The sequence below is a fragment of the Populus nigra genome, chromosome 1 (assembly GCF_951802175.1).
Source record: "Populus nigra chromosome 1, ddPopNigr1.1, whole genome shotgun sequence".
In the NCBI taxonomy this organism is placed as follows: Eukaryota; Viridiplantae; Streptophyta; class Magnoliopsida; order Malpighiales; family Salicaceae; genus Populus; species Populus nigra.
In genome coordinates this window covers 3,089,524-3,108,683 of record NC_084852.1, presented here as the reverse complement: position 1 = coordinate 3,108,683, position 19,160 = coordinate 3,089,524, and the positions used below count along the sequence as shown (strand labels likewise).

The window sequence follows — 19,160 nt, the reverse complement described above, 5'->3', positions numbered from 1 at the left end:
TATTATATATTAGGGAAAACATATCTTTTTGTTTAATTTTATTTTCATGTTGATCACGAGGGCAAATAATAATTTATCAAATCTTAGATTGAAAATAAAAAATAGACTAAAAGTACAGGAGCATTTTTTTAATTATCCTTAAAATTTATTAAGGAAAGAAAGAAAAAGTTCAACAATAGAGTACCAAAGTATAAAATATAGAGAAATCCAATGATCAATCTTAAATTTGTTAGAAAAAGTCATGTTTAGTTCACTTACTTTCCTTTTTTTATCCTACAATTCCTTTAGTTTTTGCAAATTTAATTTTAGTTCAAAAATTTATTTTTATAACATTTTCAGCCATTGAATTTAATAAATAAAAGAAAAAGTCGTTTGAAAATAATGAAAGTACGATAAAGTTGGTAAATGAGCACTTTTTAGAGGCAAACTCATCTTTCTTGATACCAACGAGATTTATTATACGAGAAAAAGTTTGATGGTGGGTGTTTCTTCCTATAAACATGCTTGAAAAGTAGATTGAGTTTCTTTTAATTTTTTTATTTGGTTGATTTTTATTTTTTGAATGATTTTGGGATTTTGTTTTTATTACATGGAGGTTTTTATGGTGTTTTTATATAAAAATGGATTGAAAAATAGGTTCTTAGGTTTGACTTATTGACTTTTTTAATCCATTTCCATTATATGTTTCTATTAAAGGAGCTCTATTTTTTAAATAGTGATTAATTTGTTTATATGTTTTTAGTTGCATGATATTTTAAAGAAATTAGTTTGATTTGTCCTAAACAAGATTAAGATTAAAAAGAAATTAGTTGTAAAATATTTGCATACATATCTATATTTTATTTCTACTATGAAAACTAATTAACTTCATGTTTTAATATTAAATTAGTAACAACAACTCCTTTTGATTTATTAGTTCAGATATATTTTTAATTTGTTTTTATAAAATATAAATAGCATCTTTTCATATCTTAATTTAAAAAATATTAATTATTGAACTTCATAATTTATTTTGATGTGTTTTTTATAATGTTATTATGGTCTCAAACAAACATCTTAATATTAGGTTGAAACTCAAATTTTTTAGCGTTAATTTTTTAATCATATCATTAAATAAAAATAGTTTGTTTTTAAGTTATTAAATCTAGTGAAGTTCATAAATTCAGATCATGAATTTTACAAATTTAAATTATTGTTGGAAGAACTAATATTAAAATTAATATTTTAATATTATCATCAAATAATGTTTTTATATTTTAAAAAAATTATTTACCTCACAACGGAGTACAGGTAAATAGAATAGTAGAAGTCAGAACACGAGACACTAACGTCAATTGAACTAATTCATGATTGATATGCTTTATATGAGCAATTAAAATATCAAAAGATTTCTGGGTTAATTTTTAGTTCCACCTCTTAAAATATCAAAATATCAAAATATCAATAGTTTTTGGAGAACAGAAAGGAAGAGGCGAGTCATTCCACCTCTTATTTATAGTCCTTGCAAATCAATTCAATGCCCACTCCACTCATTATTAAAATCCATTTGATTTTAATCTACCTAAGTTAATTTACCTGGATCATGATTCACATCTTGTACTGAGTTGACTCAGTCGAGTTTAATAAAATTTGTTTCCTCTTAGTTAGGGAATCAATCATCCTGAGCACACAATTCTGCAAGTCTTTGACTCAGGAGGGAGGCCCATTGCCTTAAGAGTAATGAAAGTTGGTAATATAATAAAGGCCCAAAGTGAAGATATATCGTCAATGACCTTCAACCTTGTCCACTGTCCATTAAAAATGAGGAAAATGGATCAATCGATCGATGTTCTGTATGGATTGGACAAGTTAATTTTCAACAAGTTCATATATTTTAAACCATGCCATGTTAAATTACTGACCCTAAAATTGTAAGAGTAAACTTTAAACTAAGTAAAAAAGATTGGTAGAAATCTCTCTCTCTCCCCCCCCTCTCTCGTGCACACGCACACAGTTAGAACACACACAGAGGAGGAGATAAGGTCAGAATTAGAAAATTTGAAGTCCTTTTCCTTCCTTCACCCAAAGGAAAGGTGGCTGGCTGGCCTTGGTTTTTGTGTTGTTGAAATGTCAAAAATCTATAACCTCATCCTAAGAGATAGATGTTTATTACACTATTGACTTAGTATTCTCATATTTCTAATTTGTTATGAGTGTTCTTTCAGAAATGGCTTTGAACAGGCATATTGACCTTTTCTTATATTAAAAAAAAAAAAAAACTAAGTTGGTGGTAGGTAAGTTTCAGTGTCCAATGTTTGAAGAACATAAACCTACTACCCGTGCAGTGAGTCCAATTGATATGCACTTGTAATTAAGAATATACTTAGAGTATACACGGGACCAACCTACATCTGATATTTAATAATACTGAAGATAGGTAGGCAGAAGATAGGTATTTTACTATTGAAACAATGATAATCCTACGAAAATAAAGCTAAATTTTTTTTAAAAAAGGATAGCGTAACCGGTTTATGATTATCCATTAGGATTTGATCAAAATATCAAAAAAAAAATTTCAATCTTTGTTTTAGAATCCAGATGTAGACTTTAATATCTGTTAGGTGTAAAATTATACGATAAAGTACATCCTCGGGTGTTAAAGATACAAGGCAAAAAATAAATGCGATGCTGATTTTTTGGCTTTAGAATGGTTATGATTTAATCCGATACGGTAGAGATTCTCTCATGAAGAGATATCTGCCTTGAACCTTAAACGTAACCAACGAATAGAAACCCGACCTAGAAACAATCAAACAACAATACATCTTATCTTAGGTAGGGTGCACTGGGGATGATGTGTTTTTTCCTTACACAACCAATCCCACACTCAGACTCTCATAGACCATAGATTTCTAGCAACCATTATACTAGGCGGCGACTCCTGAACATTAAACATAATTTTAAACTTCAATCATTCTAAAAAGTTGGTTAAAAAACAATTTGAAATTTCAATTTTTTTAAGATTGTAACCTTTTTTCATATTATTTTAACAAGTGCTATTTTTTTACACCCCATCATGGTGTTTTGTGCTTTTTTAAAGAAATTTAGGAGTTTGATTGAAAAGAAAATTTAAGAAAAAAAGTTGAATTTGACCAAATTTGCTTAAGAGAGAGGTTGGAGAGAAAAATCATGTTTGAGATTAAAAAAAAAAGAGGTTTATAAGAAAGTTATGTAGACTTACATTTATTATATATAAGGGAAAAAATATATTTTTGTTTAATTTGATTTTTCATGTTGATCACGGGGCAAACAATAACTTATTAAATCTTAGATTGAAAACAAAAAATAGACTAAAAGTTCAGGGGTATTTTTATAATTATCCTTAAAATTTATTAAGGAAAGAAAGAAAAAATTCAACAATAGAGTACCAAAGTATAAAATATAGAGAAATCCAATGATAAATCTTAAATTTGTTAGAAAAAGTCATGTTTAGTTCACTTACTTTCCTTTTTTTACTCTACAATTCCTTTAGTTTTTGCAAATTTAATTTTAGTTCAAAATTCATTTCATAACATTTTCAGCCATTGAGTTTAATAAATAAAAGAGAAAGTTGTTTGAAAATAGTGAAAGAACAATAAAGTTGGTGAATGAGCACTTTTTAGAGACGAAACTCGTTGTTCTTGATACCAAAGAGTTTTATTATACGAGAAAAAGTTTAATGATAGTAGTTTTTTTCTATAAACATGCTTGAAAAGTAGATTGAGTTTTTTTTAATTCTTTTATTTGGTTGATTTTTATTTTTTGAATGATTTTAGGATTTTGTTTTTAGTACATGGAGGAGGTTTTTATGGTGTTTTTATATGCAAATAAATTGAAAATTAGGTTCTTAGGTTTGACTTATTGACTTTTTTTTATCCATTTCCATTATATGTTTCTATTAAAGGAGCTCTATTTTTTAAATAGTGATTAATTTTTTTATATGTTTTTAGTTGCATGATATTTTAAAGAAATTAGTTTGATTTGTCCTAAACAAGATTAAGATAAAAAGAACAATCAATGTAAAATATTTGCATACATATCTATATTTTATTTCTACTATGAAGACTAATTAACTTCATGTTTTAATATTAAATTAGTGACAACAACTCATTTTGATTTATTAGTTCAGATATATTTTTAATTTGTTTTTATAAAATATAAATAACATCTTTTCATATCTCAATTTAAAAAAATATTAATTATTGGACTTCATAATTTATTTTGGTGTATTTTTTATAAAGTTGTTGTGGTCTCAAACAAACTTCCTGATATTGGGTTGAAACTCAAATTTTTGAGCATTAATTTTTTAATCACATCATTAAATAAAAATAATTTTTTTAAGTTATTAAATCTAGTGAAGTCCATAACTAAGATCATGAATTTTATAAATTAAAATTATTGTTGGAAGAACTAATATTAAAATTAATATTTTAATATTATCATCAAATAATTTTTTTATATTTTAAAAAAATTATTTACCTCACGGCAGAGTTAAGGTAAATAGAATAGTAGAAGTTAGAACACGAGACACTAACGTCAGTTAAATTACTTCATGATTGATATGCTTTATATGCGCAATTAAAATATCAAAAGATTTTTAGGTTAATTAATTTTAGTTCCCCGTCATTTGATGCAGTGCTTCCTATTTTTTTCCAGATTGGTGATATCTTCTGATTGTTACTTGTTGTAGATCTCTTCCTTCATCCACCTTGATTACTTCTACTAATAACTTCATGTTTTCTTTTTTGCAAAATATCAAAGGATTATAGTGTTTTAATTTCATGTTTTCTTTTGATTCCTTCATCAAAGGATTTGCAAAATAACTTCATGTTTTCTTTTTTGTTTCTAGTTGAATTGAAAAATAAATTTATCTGTTAAAATTCAGCTAAACTATCTAAATCCGATCTAAACTTGACTAAGAAAAAAAAATTAAAAAAGAAAAAAACGTGTTACTTTAATAAAATTAATTAATCTAAATAGATGCAATAATCTAATAACTCATGAATTTAGGAGTGTTTAGGAGTATGGTAGTGTTTAATTTTCAAAGGATTTTTCGTTTGGAAATAGATCAAAATAATATATATTTTTTATTTTTAAAAAATTATTTTTAACATCAACACATTAAAATAATAAAAAAACTAAAAAAAAATTAATTTGAAGTACATAAAAAATAAATAAAATTTATTTTTTTTTCAAAAATATTTTTAAAATATCTAATAATCATTCAAATTATTTTATTTTCTTAAACGAAAAAAAAAGTCGCGTACGAGAGAACCTTTGTTATTAATATCTCATGCAAAGTTTTTAAAACAACATTATTGTCGTCGTGAAAATGACAGGGAATTGACCTCTTCTCACCATTATTTTATCAAACCTTAGTCATTGCAGATTTTAGTTTCCTAAGTTTGATCCCTTGTTGAGTTCCTTATTCATAATTTTATAAAAAAGTTTTTTTTTTCTCCTTATTCATAATTTTCTAAAAAAGAAACAAAAAAAAAGAAGACCGATCATAGCTTTAGATTACTTATGTGTTATTGGAAGAGATGAGGAGCTAGTATCATTCGTGCAGGTGTCAAAGTGATCATCATCAGCCTTCCATTCCTTACTCTCTTTGCTAGGTGAGCACTTGTGCATATTATTCTTAATTTTATTTGTTTGTCATTATCTTTATATTATGCTATTTTATCTTAATTATTTCATAAAATTGCATTTTTGTGGGAATTGCTGCTTTAAACTCATAAGTGTAAACTATTTTATTTCAATGTATTCGTTAGATCGGTGGTTTGCTATCTTTCACTAATGAAATTCTGTTTATTGGTTTTGAGAAGAAAAAAAAAGTATTTCTATCTTTGTTTTATGGAAAAAGCACATAGATCTATGAACTAGATATATAAAAAAAGAAGGATAGATTAGATATTCCCATTACATAATAATCGAGGAAAATAGTGTTTAAAATTAAGATAATAAAATTGAAACCAAATCAGCTTCATTAGATAAAGCTGTTGCGTAAATAAGTGTGACTTTTACTCGTGGCATGGATAGAGATAGTCATTACAGATTTTTGTTGCCTAAGATTGATCCTTTGTTGAGTTCGTTCCATTAATTATGTCATCAAATTGCATTTTTTTTTATGGGAATTGCTGCTCTAACTATTTTGTTTTAATACTTCTCCTCTTTTCAACATAAAGTCGTTCTTTTATAAATATATTCATTATAAGTATATCTATCTTTTTTATGGAAAAGCACAGAGATCTAAGAACAATTGTGTAAATAATTGTTAGGGTAAGTGTGAATAGCATGATCGTTCTTCTTATACCTTGCCTTGTTGCTCTTGAAGCTGGCTTCCATACAGAGCTAAAGGCCTTCTCCTTTTGTTCCTCTCGCTATATTTTATTATTGAGCAGTCAGTACCAGTGCTTTCCACATTTATTTTCACAAAATAAGGTAATAAAATTACTATTATCTCTCAATGCCTATTTTACTTTTAATGACTCACTCTCACAGTCGGCATTCTTATATCTCTAATTTTTCAGATTGGTGAAAAATGGCTATCGAAAGTGTTGGTGGATCCATTGTATCTAAGATAGCAGAACTCTTGGTGGAACCAGCAATAAGGCAGTTCCGTTACATCTTCTGTTTCAACAATTTTGTTCAAGAATTCGATGAACAAATGATGAATCTGGCTTTGGCATTTTATCGTCTGCAAGATGCTGTCGACGTTGCTAAAAGGAATGCTGAAGAAATTGAGATTGATGTCAACAAATGGCTGGAAGATGCAAAAAACGAAATTGAAGGTGTGAATCGTTTGCAAAATGAAAAAAGGGAAATTGGCAAATGCTTTACTTGGTGTCCAAATCCGACGCGACAATTCAAGTTAAGCAATGCACTGGCAAAGAAGACGGAGACTTTGAGAAAACTTGAAGAAAATAGCAGAAAATTTCCACAAGTGTCCCACAAAGCACCTCTTCAAGAGATAAAATTTCTTCCATCAAAGGAATTCATGCTCTCAAAATCGTCAGAAGAAGCTTTCGAACGGGTTATGAAAGCTCTCAAAGATGACAATGTCAATATGATCGGACTGTACGGCATGGGAGGGGTGGGTAAAACCACCCTGGTGAATGAAGTGGGCAGGAGAGCCAAAGAGTTGCAGCTGTTTGATGAAGTTTTGATGGCTACACTGTCCCAGAATCCAAATGTCACAGGCATCCAGGATCGAATGGCAGATCGTTTAGGTCTGCATTTTGACAAAATTACCGAGGAAGGGAGAGCAGATCTATTATGGCACAGACTGAAGACAGAGAAGAAGATGCTTATAATCCTGGATGATGTTTGGAAATATATTAACTTGAAAGAGATAGGGATCCCATTTGGTGATGCTCACAGGGGTTGTAAAATTCTTCTAACAACACGTCTTGAAGACATATGTTCTTCTATGGATTGCCAGGAAAAAGTGTTTTTAAGAGTCCTGTCTGAAAATGAAGCATGGGCTTTATTCAAAATAAATGCAGGTTTACGTGATGAGGACTCTGACTTGAACAGAGTGGCAAAGGAGGTTGCGAGAGAATGTAAAGGATTGCCTATAGCACTTGTGACAGTGGGAAGGGCTCTAAGAGATAAATCTGCAGTTGAGTGGGAAGTAGCATTTGATCAGCTAAAAAAGTCTCAATTTCCGGACATGGAACAAATTGATGAACAAAAAAATGCATATGCATGTCTTAAGTTGAGCTATGATTATTTGAAGCACGAGAAAACCAAGTTATGTTTCTTGCTATGCTGTTTATTTCCAGAAGATTACAACATTCCAATTGAGGACTTGACAAGATACGCAGTTGGCTATGGGTTACATCAAGATGTGGAGTCCATTGAAGATGCAAGGAAACGAGTTTATGTGGCAATCAAAAACCTCAAAGCTTGTTGTATGCTGTTAGGAACTGAAACTGAAGAATATGTCAAAATGCATGACTTGGTTCGTGATGTTGCTATTCAGATAGCATCATCAGAAAAATACGGATTCATGGTAAAGGCTGGCTTTGGGTTGAAGGAGTGGCCAATGAGGAATAAAAGCTTTGAAGGTTGTACAGTAATCTCGTTAATGGGCAATAAACTAACAGATCTTCCTGAAGGATTGATGTGTCCACAGCTCAAAGTTCTATTATTAGAACTGGATCGTGGTTTGAATGTTCCAGAGAGGTTTTTTGAAGGGATGAAAGAAATTGAAGTTTTGTCTCTAAAGGGAGGGTGTTTTTCATTGCAATCACTTCAATTCTCAACGAACCTTCAATCGTTGCTGTTGATGGAGTGTAAATGCAAGGACCTCATTTGGTTGAGAAAGCTGCAAAGACTTGAGATTCTTGGTTTTATAGGGCGCGACTCCAGTGAAGAATTACCTGGTGAAATGGGGGAGCTCAAGGAGTTGAGGTTGTTGGACGTGACAGGTTGTCGAAATCTAGGAAGGATTCCTGTGAATTTGATTGGAAGTTTGAAGAAGTTAGAAGAGCTGTTGATCGGGCGAAACAGCTTTAAGGAATGGGATGTCGTAGGGACAAGCAGGGGAGGAATGAATGCAAGCCTCACAGAGCTAAATTCGCTGTCTCATTTAGCTGTATTATCATTGAAGATACCGAAGGTTGAAAGCATTCCCAGAGATTTTGTTTTTCCCAGGTTGCTCAAATATGATATAGTGTTAGGGATTGAGTTACTCTATAAAAAATACCCAACTGCAAAGACAAGATTATATTTGGGTGAAATCAACGCCACATCCTTAAATGCAAAGACATTCGAGCAGTTGTTTCCTACTGTGTCTCAAATTGTTTTCATGAGAGTGAAGGGTTTAAGAAATATAGTATTGTCCTCTGATCAGATGACCACCCATGGCCATGGGTCGCAAAAGGACCTCTTACAAAGATTAGAACATGTCAAAGTGGAAAAATGTGGGGATATTCGCACTCTGTTTCCAGCAAAATGGCGGCAAGCTATGAAAAATCTAAAAAGTGTGGAAATTTATGAATGCGAATCATTGGAAGAGGTATTTGAATTGGGTGAGGCTGATGAAGGAACTAATTGGGTGAGGCTGCGGCTGCTGTCATCTTTAACAACGTTACAGCTGCACCGGTTACCTGAGCTCAAATGGATATGGAAGGGGCCCATTAAACATGTCAGCCTTCAAAGTCTTATTCATCTGGAGTTGTCGTTTCTTGACAAACTGACATTTATCTTCACGCCGTCACTCGCTCAAAGTCTTATTCATCTGGAAACACTACAGATAAAACATTGCGATGAATTGAAGCGTCTTATCAGAGAGAAGGATGACGAAGGGGAAATAATTCCAAAGTCTTTTTGCTTCCCAAGATTAAAAATTCTTCGTTTAATTTATTGTATTAAACTTGAGTATGTCTTCCCTGTCTCCGTGTCTCTAAATCTTCAGAACCTGGAAGAGATGGAGATTTATTTTTATGGCAATTTAAAGCAAGTATTTTACAGTGGAGAAGGAGAAGACATCATCGTCAAGTCTAAAATTAAAGATGGCATCATCAACTTCCCTCAGCTAAGAAAATTGTATCTTTCAAAGTGCAGCTTTTTTGGTCCAAAGGATTTTGCTGCCCAATTGCCTTCTTTGCAATGTCTAAGCATCTCTGGCCACGAAGACGGGGGTAATTTGTTCGCACAGCTTCGAGTACGTCCTTTATATTTCTCCATTTTTTTTTCTTTTCTAATTTAAATTGTCAACTTCAATACATTGTGATAATTTGTTCTATCTTCCTCCAAACTTCTAAAACTAAAGTAATTGATAAGTTCTTTAACCATCCACTGAATTTAATTGATGATTTAAATTGGCTTAGGAAGTTAGACATCAATTACTGTAATGTAATTTCTTATTTCTAAACCAAAAGTAAATGGATAAATGCTAGCAAATCCTTTAGCCATCCACTGAATTTTAAAGGAGTGAAATTGAGGCTTTTCCGCCGATTAATGGAAAATATTTGGACCCGATGATAAAGCTTCGTCTGAGAATATTGAGTTTTTTGTTTCAGTGCTGCAACTTATGAACTGTTCAAAAAATTCATAAAGTTAGAGTAAAAAAATGTAAAAATTGAAACTTTCTTTTTAAATACAATATTTCAAATTTGTGTTGAATTCAAAAAACATATATATTTTAATATTTTTCATGTTTTTGTTTCTACAATTTTCTTCACTTTTTATGAAAAAATAATTTAAATGATCAATAATCTGATTTTATATTCCCGTTGTTTTTTTTTAAGCAGGGATTTATGAATTTGAAAGAAATATCTATTGAAAACTTGGAAGGAGTACTAGATTTAATGCAAGTTGAACATTTGGTAACTAATAGAAGAGGGGGGCATGAATTGTCGCTCGTGAGTTTGGAAACATTACACTTGAACTTATTGCCAGACTTGAGGTGTATTTGGAAGGGTCTCGTGCCGAGCAATTTGACTACTTTGGAGGTGAAAAAGTGTGACAGACTGACACATGTATTCACAAACAGCATCATTGCTAGTCTAATTCAACTGAAATTTCTAGATATATCAAATTGCGAGGAATTGGAGCAAATTATTGCTAAGGATAATGACGATGAAAATGATCAAATATTGTCAGGAAGTGATCTCAAATCTTCATGCTTCCCTAATCTGTGTCGGCTTGAGATCAGAGGATGCAACAAGTTGAAGAGTCTCTTCCCAGTAGCCATGGCTTCAGGTCTCAAAAAGCTCCAAATACTTAGAGTAAGAGAATCCCCTCAATTATTGGGAGTATTTGGGCAGGGTGATCATGCTTCAACTGTGAATGTTGAGAAGGAGATGATGCTCCCTGATCTGCAGGAGTTGTTGCTTGTACAATTACCAAGTATTTCCTGCTTCAGTCATGGATGTTATGATTTCTTGTTCCCTCATTTGCGGAAGTTGGAGGTGGATGGATGCCCAAAGCTGACCACAACATTTGCTACTACATCAAATGACTCAATAAGTGCTCAATCAGAGGTGCTGCTGATTTGACTTGATTTCTGGCCTCTCGGTTAGTTTTAAAAGCGCACAATAATTACTATGAATTACATCTAACAAATTGGTACCCTTGTTTTCTTTTGATGCAGGGGTTTATGAATTTGAAAAAAATATCTATTGGAAACATGAAAGGAGTACAAGATTTAATGCAAGTTGGACGTTTGGTAACTAAAAGAAGAAGGGGGCATGAACTTTCGCTCGTGAGTTTGGAAACATTACACTTGAACTTATTGCCTGACATGAGGTGTATATGGAAGGGTCTCGTGCCGAGCAATTTGACTACTTTGAAGGTGAAAAAGTGTGACAGACTGACACATGCATTCACAAACAGCATGATTGCTAGTCTAATTCAACTGAAATTTCTAGATATATCAAATTGTGAGGAATTGGAGCAAATTATTGCTAAGGATAATGACGATGAAAATGATCAAATATTGTCAGGAAGTGATCTCCAATCTTCATGCTTCCCTAATCTGTGTCGGCTTGAGATCAGAGGATGCAACAAGTTGAAGAGTCTCTTCCCAGTAGCCATGGCTTCAGGTCTCAAAAAGCTCCGAATACTTAGAGTAAGAGAATCCTCTCAATTATTGGGAGTATTTGGGCAGGGTGATCATGCTTTGACTGTTAATGTTGAGGAGGAGATAGTGCTCCCTGATCTGCAGGAGTTGTTGCTTGTACAATTACCAAGTATTTCCTGCTTTAGTCCTGGATGTTATAATTTCTTTTTCCCTTGTTTGTCAATTTTGAGGGTTTGTCAATGTCCAAAGCTGACCACAGAATCTGCTACTACATCAAATGACTCAATGAGTGCTCAATCAGAGGTGCTGCTGATTTGACTTGATTTCTTGCCTCTCGTTTAGTTTGAAAAGCACACAATAATTACTATGAATTACATCTAACAAATTGGTACCCTTGTTTTCTTTTGATGCAGGGGTTTATGAATTTGAAAAAAATATCTATTGCAAACTTGAAAGGAGTACAAGATTTAATGCAAGTTGGACGTTTGGTAACTAATAGAAGAAGCAGGCATGAACTATCGCTCGTGAGTTTGGAAACATTAAACTTGAACTTATTGCCTGACATGAGGTGTATATGGAAGGGTCTCGTGCCGAGCAATTTGACTACTTTGAAGGTGAAAAAGTGTGACAGACTAACACATGTATTCACAAACAGCATGATTGCTAGTCTAATTCAACTGAAATTTCTAGATATATCAAATTGTGAGGAATTGGAGCAAATTATTGCTAAGGATAATGATGATGAAAAGGATCAGATATTGTCAGGAAGTGATCTCCAATCTTCATGCTTCCCTAATCTGTGTCGACTTGAGATCAGAGGATGCAACAAGTTGAAGAGTCTCTTCCCAGTAGCCATGGCTTCAAGTCTCAAAAAGCTTCGAATACTTAGAGTAAGAGAATCCCCTCAATTATTGGGAGTATTTGGGCAGGGTGATCATGCTTCAGCTGTCAATGTTGAGAAGGAGATGGTGCTCCCTGATCTGCAGGAGTTGTTGCTTGTACAATTACCAAGTATTTCCTGCTTCAGTCATGGATGTTATGATTTCATATTCCCTTGTTTGTTGATGTTGGAGGTGCGTCAATGTCCAAAGCTGACCACAAAATTTGCTACTACATCAAATGGTTCAATGAGTGCTCAATCAGAGGTGCTGCTGATTTGACATGATTTCTTGCCTCTCTTTTAGTGTTTTTATTTCTTGTTTCCCTCAACAATAAGACTAACAAGTTAGAATGTGTATGCCATTCTTGAATTGGCTTTGCAGGTATCTCAAGTAGCTGAGGGTTCAAGCACTGGTTGCTCCGTGCCAACCAGCACTTGTAGAAACTGGACCCGAAATAAAGGGTGGGAAGAGAAAGAGGAAGAGGATGGAGTTGGTCATGATGATTGAGTTAGATGATTAGTTTGCATTGGAATTTGAAAAACATGCTTATAATTATTTCTTTCAGGTAAAATGGATGCAATTATTTATTTTCTATCCTTTTTTACATGGCTAAATTAAATCAACATATTACCTCGATATGCATCAGGTTCGTTGGTTACCTCTTACATGATATTAGGTTATTTCACGAAGAATCATGTCTTTGAGTTGTGGTTTGGTGGGAAGTAATTTCAGCTGTTTCATTAGCTATGGGATACAATTTGGTTTTGTTTTTTTTTAAGTTTGTATTTTCATATATAGCAAGTCACTTGATTAACTTGTTATTGTGTGTACCGTACAGTAATATAGTTTCTACTTACCCGTATATATAAACTACTTACAAATTTATTGACAGAAAATACATGTGAATGAGTGTATATATATATATATATATATATATATATATATAAACTACTTACAAATTTATTGACAGAAAATGAAATTCCAAGATGTAGATTCAGTAAAAGGATAAATCCTCTAGCCTTGAAAAAAATTAGTGATTGCCTTCGAGATTGTAATTTTGTTTTTCAGGTCTATTCAATTTAATATTTTTAATAACATAAATAAAAATAAACAGCAAATTTAATTTATAAATGTAACTATCTCAAAACAATGTTGAGAAGGAAGAAAAGATTAATAGAATAAAAATAAAATAAATAAACTTTTAAAAAGCAAAGAGTTTTTAATGTTAAAAATATTTTTATTTAATAAACCCAATTTTGTATTAAAAAAACATAACTCTATTTTTATAACTGATTTTTTTAGCAGACAGTTTTTCATTTACCATAACACACATATATATTTTTATAAGAATAGTTAACATGTCATATTAACATACGTTATAATTATATTATAATGATCAACAAGAAAGAAGAATTATATCACATATAAAATAATAAATCAAAAGCATCAATGAAAAAGAAATTCTCTTTCTATTTGGGCTATGTAAAGCTGAACTAACTAGATTAATTTTGTCTAATAGTAGCAACTAGTACATTAAATTTGGACTCTTGTTGACTTAACCTTATCAAGAGTGCAAATACTTTGATTTTCATTTACCGTTAGCTTATAAGTTTTGTTTTTTTATAAAAAAAAATAAATTAAAAAGTAATTTTATTCATATGATATTTTAAGTTTTATTTCACTTAAAATAATATATATTTAATAAATATAAAATATTAAAAAATCTGCACACATGAAACACACAATTTAGCCAATTGATCTTGAGAGTATCAGACTTTGATGAGAGTCTCATTGGTCAATCATTTAGTCATTATGTTCACCTTTTAAATTGATCTTGAGAACATTTTTAACCAAAAAAAAGTGTTTTTTAAAAAATTAAATTATTTTTGAATTTATTAATATTTTTTCAAGTTTATTAAAACAAAATAAGGACCATAACTTACAAGTAAAAAAATTGAAAGATGATAAAATTAAAATAAAATTTTAATTTTATAAATTATCTCAAATAAAATAAATAACAATAAAAAAATGAGAATCAAATTTAAATAGATAAAAAAACATTTAATTAAAAAATAATAAAAGAACTAAAGTCGATATAAAAATCAAATTATAAGAGATAAAATAAAAACAAAAATCAAAATAAAATATATAGTAATAAAAAAATTAATAACTAGATTTGGTATAACAAATAACATTATATTTTTGAATTTCTTCAACTTAAAAAAGATGTAATGCAAAATAAAAAAAATATTTTTTTAGAAAACAACCAAATTTTTCCACGAAGTGAAAACTATTTTTCTTTTACTAATTTTTTAATAGTAAATAAATATAAAAACAAATCTTAGTTTTATAGATCAGTTATTCCCGATAAGTGAATATATATATAATGTAATGTAACATTCCAAATGTGAATGATTTAGTTGTAAAAGCTTAAAATTTTATATAATCAGTAAATAATATGATATTTTTAAATTTTTTATAATTTCTAGAAAGTGTTTTTCGTTCAAAATAAAAGGAAAATATTTTCTTAAAAACTAAATTAAATTTTTCTTTAACTGTAAAGTATTTTTCATTGACCGAAAAGTATTTTTCATTAACTAAATTTTTTAATAATAAAAAAATATATAAAAATTTAAAAAATAATTTTTTACAAATTACTTTCTACAAAACAAACAAACCTTAATTAGGAATCACTGTAAGCACACAATTCTGCAAGTCTTGACTCAGGAGAGAGGCCCATTGCCTTAAGAGTAATGAGAGTTGGATATATAATAAAGGCCCAAAGTGAAGAAGTCCCACTTGAACTGAACCCTAGTCGTAGGCTTTGGATTCCTTGAAACCCATATGATTCAGGTGTCAAGATAAATGCTCGACTGAACAAAATTTCTTGCTTTTTTTCTCCTCTCTCTTTTTTTTATTCTAAAATACATGACTATTATAAAATAATCAGTTTTACATTCACCCAAATAAATCTTCTACTTAACAGATTAATCTACAATTCAATTGATCATATTAAAAGTAAGATTTATTTTTATTATTTTAAATAAAAATAATAAACTTGAATTGTGTAACTCGGTTTAACTTACAGTCCAGTACTGACAAATTTTTTTTCAAGCATATTTTTATAACAAAACTAATTCCGTACCTATTCACATATGTAATGAAAATAGTTAAGGTATGTATGTATTTTGACAAACGGTAAAGGTCCAGAACTGAAGATCTGAACCAAAACAGTCTAAATCCCTTCTAGTACTTGAACTCTCTTGAACTAATTATATGCCCATATATCCTATCTCTAATTAAGTATAGAACGTGATTAAAATCGTATTTTTAAAAAATTAAATTTTTTATTTAAAATTAATTTTTTTAATATTTTTAAATTATTTTGACATGTTAATATTTAAAATATTTTTTTAAAAATTAAAAAAATATATTATTTTAATATATTTCAAAATAAAAATAATTTTAAACCATGATTGTTATTAAGCTTTCTAACACCCTCTTCTACAATGACCTTCAACCTTGTCCGTTGTCCATTAAAAATGAGGAAAATGGATCAATCGATCGATGTTCTCGTATGGATTGGATAAGTTAATTTTCAACAAGTTCATATATTTTAAACCATGCCATGTAAGAGTAAACTTTAAACTCCCCCACCCCCACCCACCCCCCGCCGGGGCCGCGCGCGGAGGAGGAGATAAGGTCAGAATTAGAAAATTTGAAGTCCTTTTCCTTCCTTCACCCAAAGGAAAGGTGGCTGGCTGGCCTTGGTTTCTGTGTTGTTGAAAAGTCATAATCTACAACCTCATCTTCTTTTTATAACAAAACAACTATATCCAGCTCATACTAAGAGAGAGATACATGTTTATTACACTATTGACTTAGTACTCTCATATTTCTAATTTGTTATGAGTGTTCTTTCAGAAATGGCTTTGAACAGGCATATTGACTTCTTCTTATATTAAAAAAAAAAAAAACTAAGTTAGCGACAACATGCATATATATTTTTTGATTCGAATGTTAAGATGTATTTTCATGTCAATTAATATTAAATTATCTTTCCAGAATATTATATCACTTTATGTATTAAAAAAGACTTAATACATTTATTTATAAGTTGGTCTCGAGATTTGAACTAAAATAATAATAATAAAAAAAAACCTAATGAGAATCGCAGAAGATCATTTATATATAAAAAAACTTAATGAGAATCAAATCAACTTCTTAACATCAAATCAACTTCTTAAGATTTATATAAAAAAAACTTACTAATTAAATTGAAATCTATCATAAAAAAAGCTAATGAGAATCTCAGAAGATAGAAGGCAGGATGCATTCGCATATATTTCCCAAGAGTTATAATTAACAACAAATCATACAATCATTTTGATAATAGTTGAAGTGTTTTATTTTAAAAAATTTTCTGAGATAATGATATTTTGATGAAAATAAAATTATAAAAAATACAAATAAAAGTATTGATATGTAAAATTAAAAGAATAATCTAAAATAACTTTGAGAGGTAGCTCAACTAGTCAGGATTTAGATTTACTTTCTAATAGTCACGAGTTCTAGTCCCCTCATAGCTACTAAAAATTTACATGGTCGTTAATTTCACAGCCCGTAAAATTAATTGAAATACATACAAGCTGGCGCAACTACTTATATTAATAATAATAATAATAATAATAAATCCAAGAGAATATATACAAATATAATTCGACACCTACCGTCATTTTCGTTAGAAGAACATAAACCTACTACCCGTGTAGTGAGTCAACTTGATATGCACTTGTAATTAAGAATATACTTAGAGTATACACGGGACCAACCTACATGTGATATTTAATACTGAAGATAGGTAGGCAGAAGCTAATTCATTTGTAGGATTCGATGTTTATCTCTCTGGATTAAATAATTATATTCTTTGCTTCGTATCGGCTGGCAAGAATCGAGAGGTAATTCATTAATCGCAAGATCAATCTTTGCTATTGATTTTTCATTAATCGCAAGATCCATATTCCATTTAGCTTTATTCATGTAAATATTTTTATAGATTTCGACTTGTTCAGTGATTTCAATGTAAATGTACTAGAATCTTTTGCAATAAAATAAATTATAATTAAATCTTTGAATAAATTCATTCATTCATCAACGTTATGTTACTGAAACGACATTCAATTAATCACTGAACAAGTTGATTAATTCAAACAACACGCATTCAATCAATATAATGGTCTTGAAGATAAGTGATTAATGAACGTTAAACATTTCAACATGTTGGGATTAGAAACAAGTTGATTCAAACAACACGCATTCAGTCAACTACTGCATGTAGAATAAAAACTTGGATTTATCGTTCACCTAACCACTTTGTAATTTTATGGATTGCTTAGCACATACTTCGATATGATCTTAATTACTATTCACTATCATGTTGCTTATTATTGATCGGTTATGTTATTATTGGAAATTCGAATTCCACGAAGTAAACTATAAGGCATGATCGGTTTGGACGAGGATGACTTGATTTGAAAATAAAAAAAATAATTATGATAAGTGAAAGATGGCTTCAGAGTCTAATCACTGCTATTCATGATTTATTTTGTAAGAAGATGGATTTTATCCATTATTTGGTACCTATACTTTTTATTTTATTGGAGCCTCTTATGTTTTTTTATAATTGATTGAGTCCCTCTACTCTTTCTTTTGTTTTGTAATAGTCCTTCCATCATAATACTATGATTTCATGCGCTTACATGGAATTTTTCTTTTAGATACTAAATTGAATGCTGGACGACGCCTAATCCAATAACTTCTATTTTTTTTTTAAAAAAAAACTTCTCTCCTTCAGTATGAAAATTAAATGATTAAAAAAAAATAGCCTAAACAAACCTAATTAATTATAGTAATTCAATTAATTTCCACATGTTTATTTTATTTTATTTATTTCTTTCATTACATAATCTAAAAAATAAAAGAGTTAATTCAATAGAAAAAATGTCATGTAGACATATATGAGTTTGATGTATTAAAAAAGATTTAATAAATTTATTTGTAAGTTGGTCTATAAATTTGAACTAAAATAATACTAATATATAATAATAAAATCTCTTTGAGCATCAAACCAAGTTTAAAATTTATATAAAAAAAACTTACTAATTAAAATCATTGAACTTTGAACTTGAAATTTATTTCAGATTGAGTTCATATTTGAATAGCTTGGAAAATTAACAGGATAAAATTCAGGTAAAATTTGGTTAACAATTTTATTTTTATTGTTTTTTTTTTATCAATAACAAAGTTATTTTTTAATTTTTTTCCCTAGAAAAAAAAAATTCTCAGTAAGTAGGCAGCAACAATCAAGTTTTTTTTTTAATGATAAAACATATTTGTTTCCGATGAAACTTGCTGACACGACCACATAAATTTTTTCAATTGAACCTATAATAATAAGATAATGATATTCCGATGAAAATAAAATTATAAAAAGTACATATAAAAGTATTGATACGTAAAACTAAAAGAATAATCTAAAATAACTTTGAGAGGTAGCTCAATTAATCAGGTTTTGAATTTATTTTTTAATAGTCATGAGTTCTAGTTCCCTCATGACTACTGGAAGCTTACATGGTCGTTAACTTCAGAGCTCGTGAAATTAGTTGAAATGCAAACAATCTGGTGCAGACACTTACATCTTCTTACAAAATAAATTACGAAAATAGCGG

General features: G+C 29.9%; 1 protein-coding gene across 1 annotated transcript; it reads left to right on the top strand.

Annotated features, from left to right (window-relative positions):
• The first annotated feature begins 5,431 nt into the window (after positions 1 to 5,431).
• Positions 5,432 to 13,253, top strand: LOC133691439 (uncharacterized). Its single transcript, XM_062111950.1, has 7 exons — positions 5,432 to 5,636; positions 6,356 to 6,462; positions 6,552 to 9,691; positions 10,281 to 11,012; positions 11,123 to 11,854; positions 11,965 to 12,696; positions 12,814 to 13,253. The coding sequence occupies exons 3-7, from the start codon at positions 6,563 to 6,565 to the stop codon at positions 12,937 to 12,939; spliced, it is 5,451 nt and encodes a 1,816-aa protein (XP_061967934.1). The 5' UTR covers positions 5,432 to 5,636; positions 6,356 to 6,462; positions 6,552 to 6,562; the 3' UTR covers positions 12,940 to 13,253.
• The last annotated feature ends 5,907 nt before the right edge of the window (positions 13,254 to 19,160 follow it).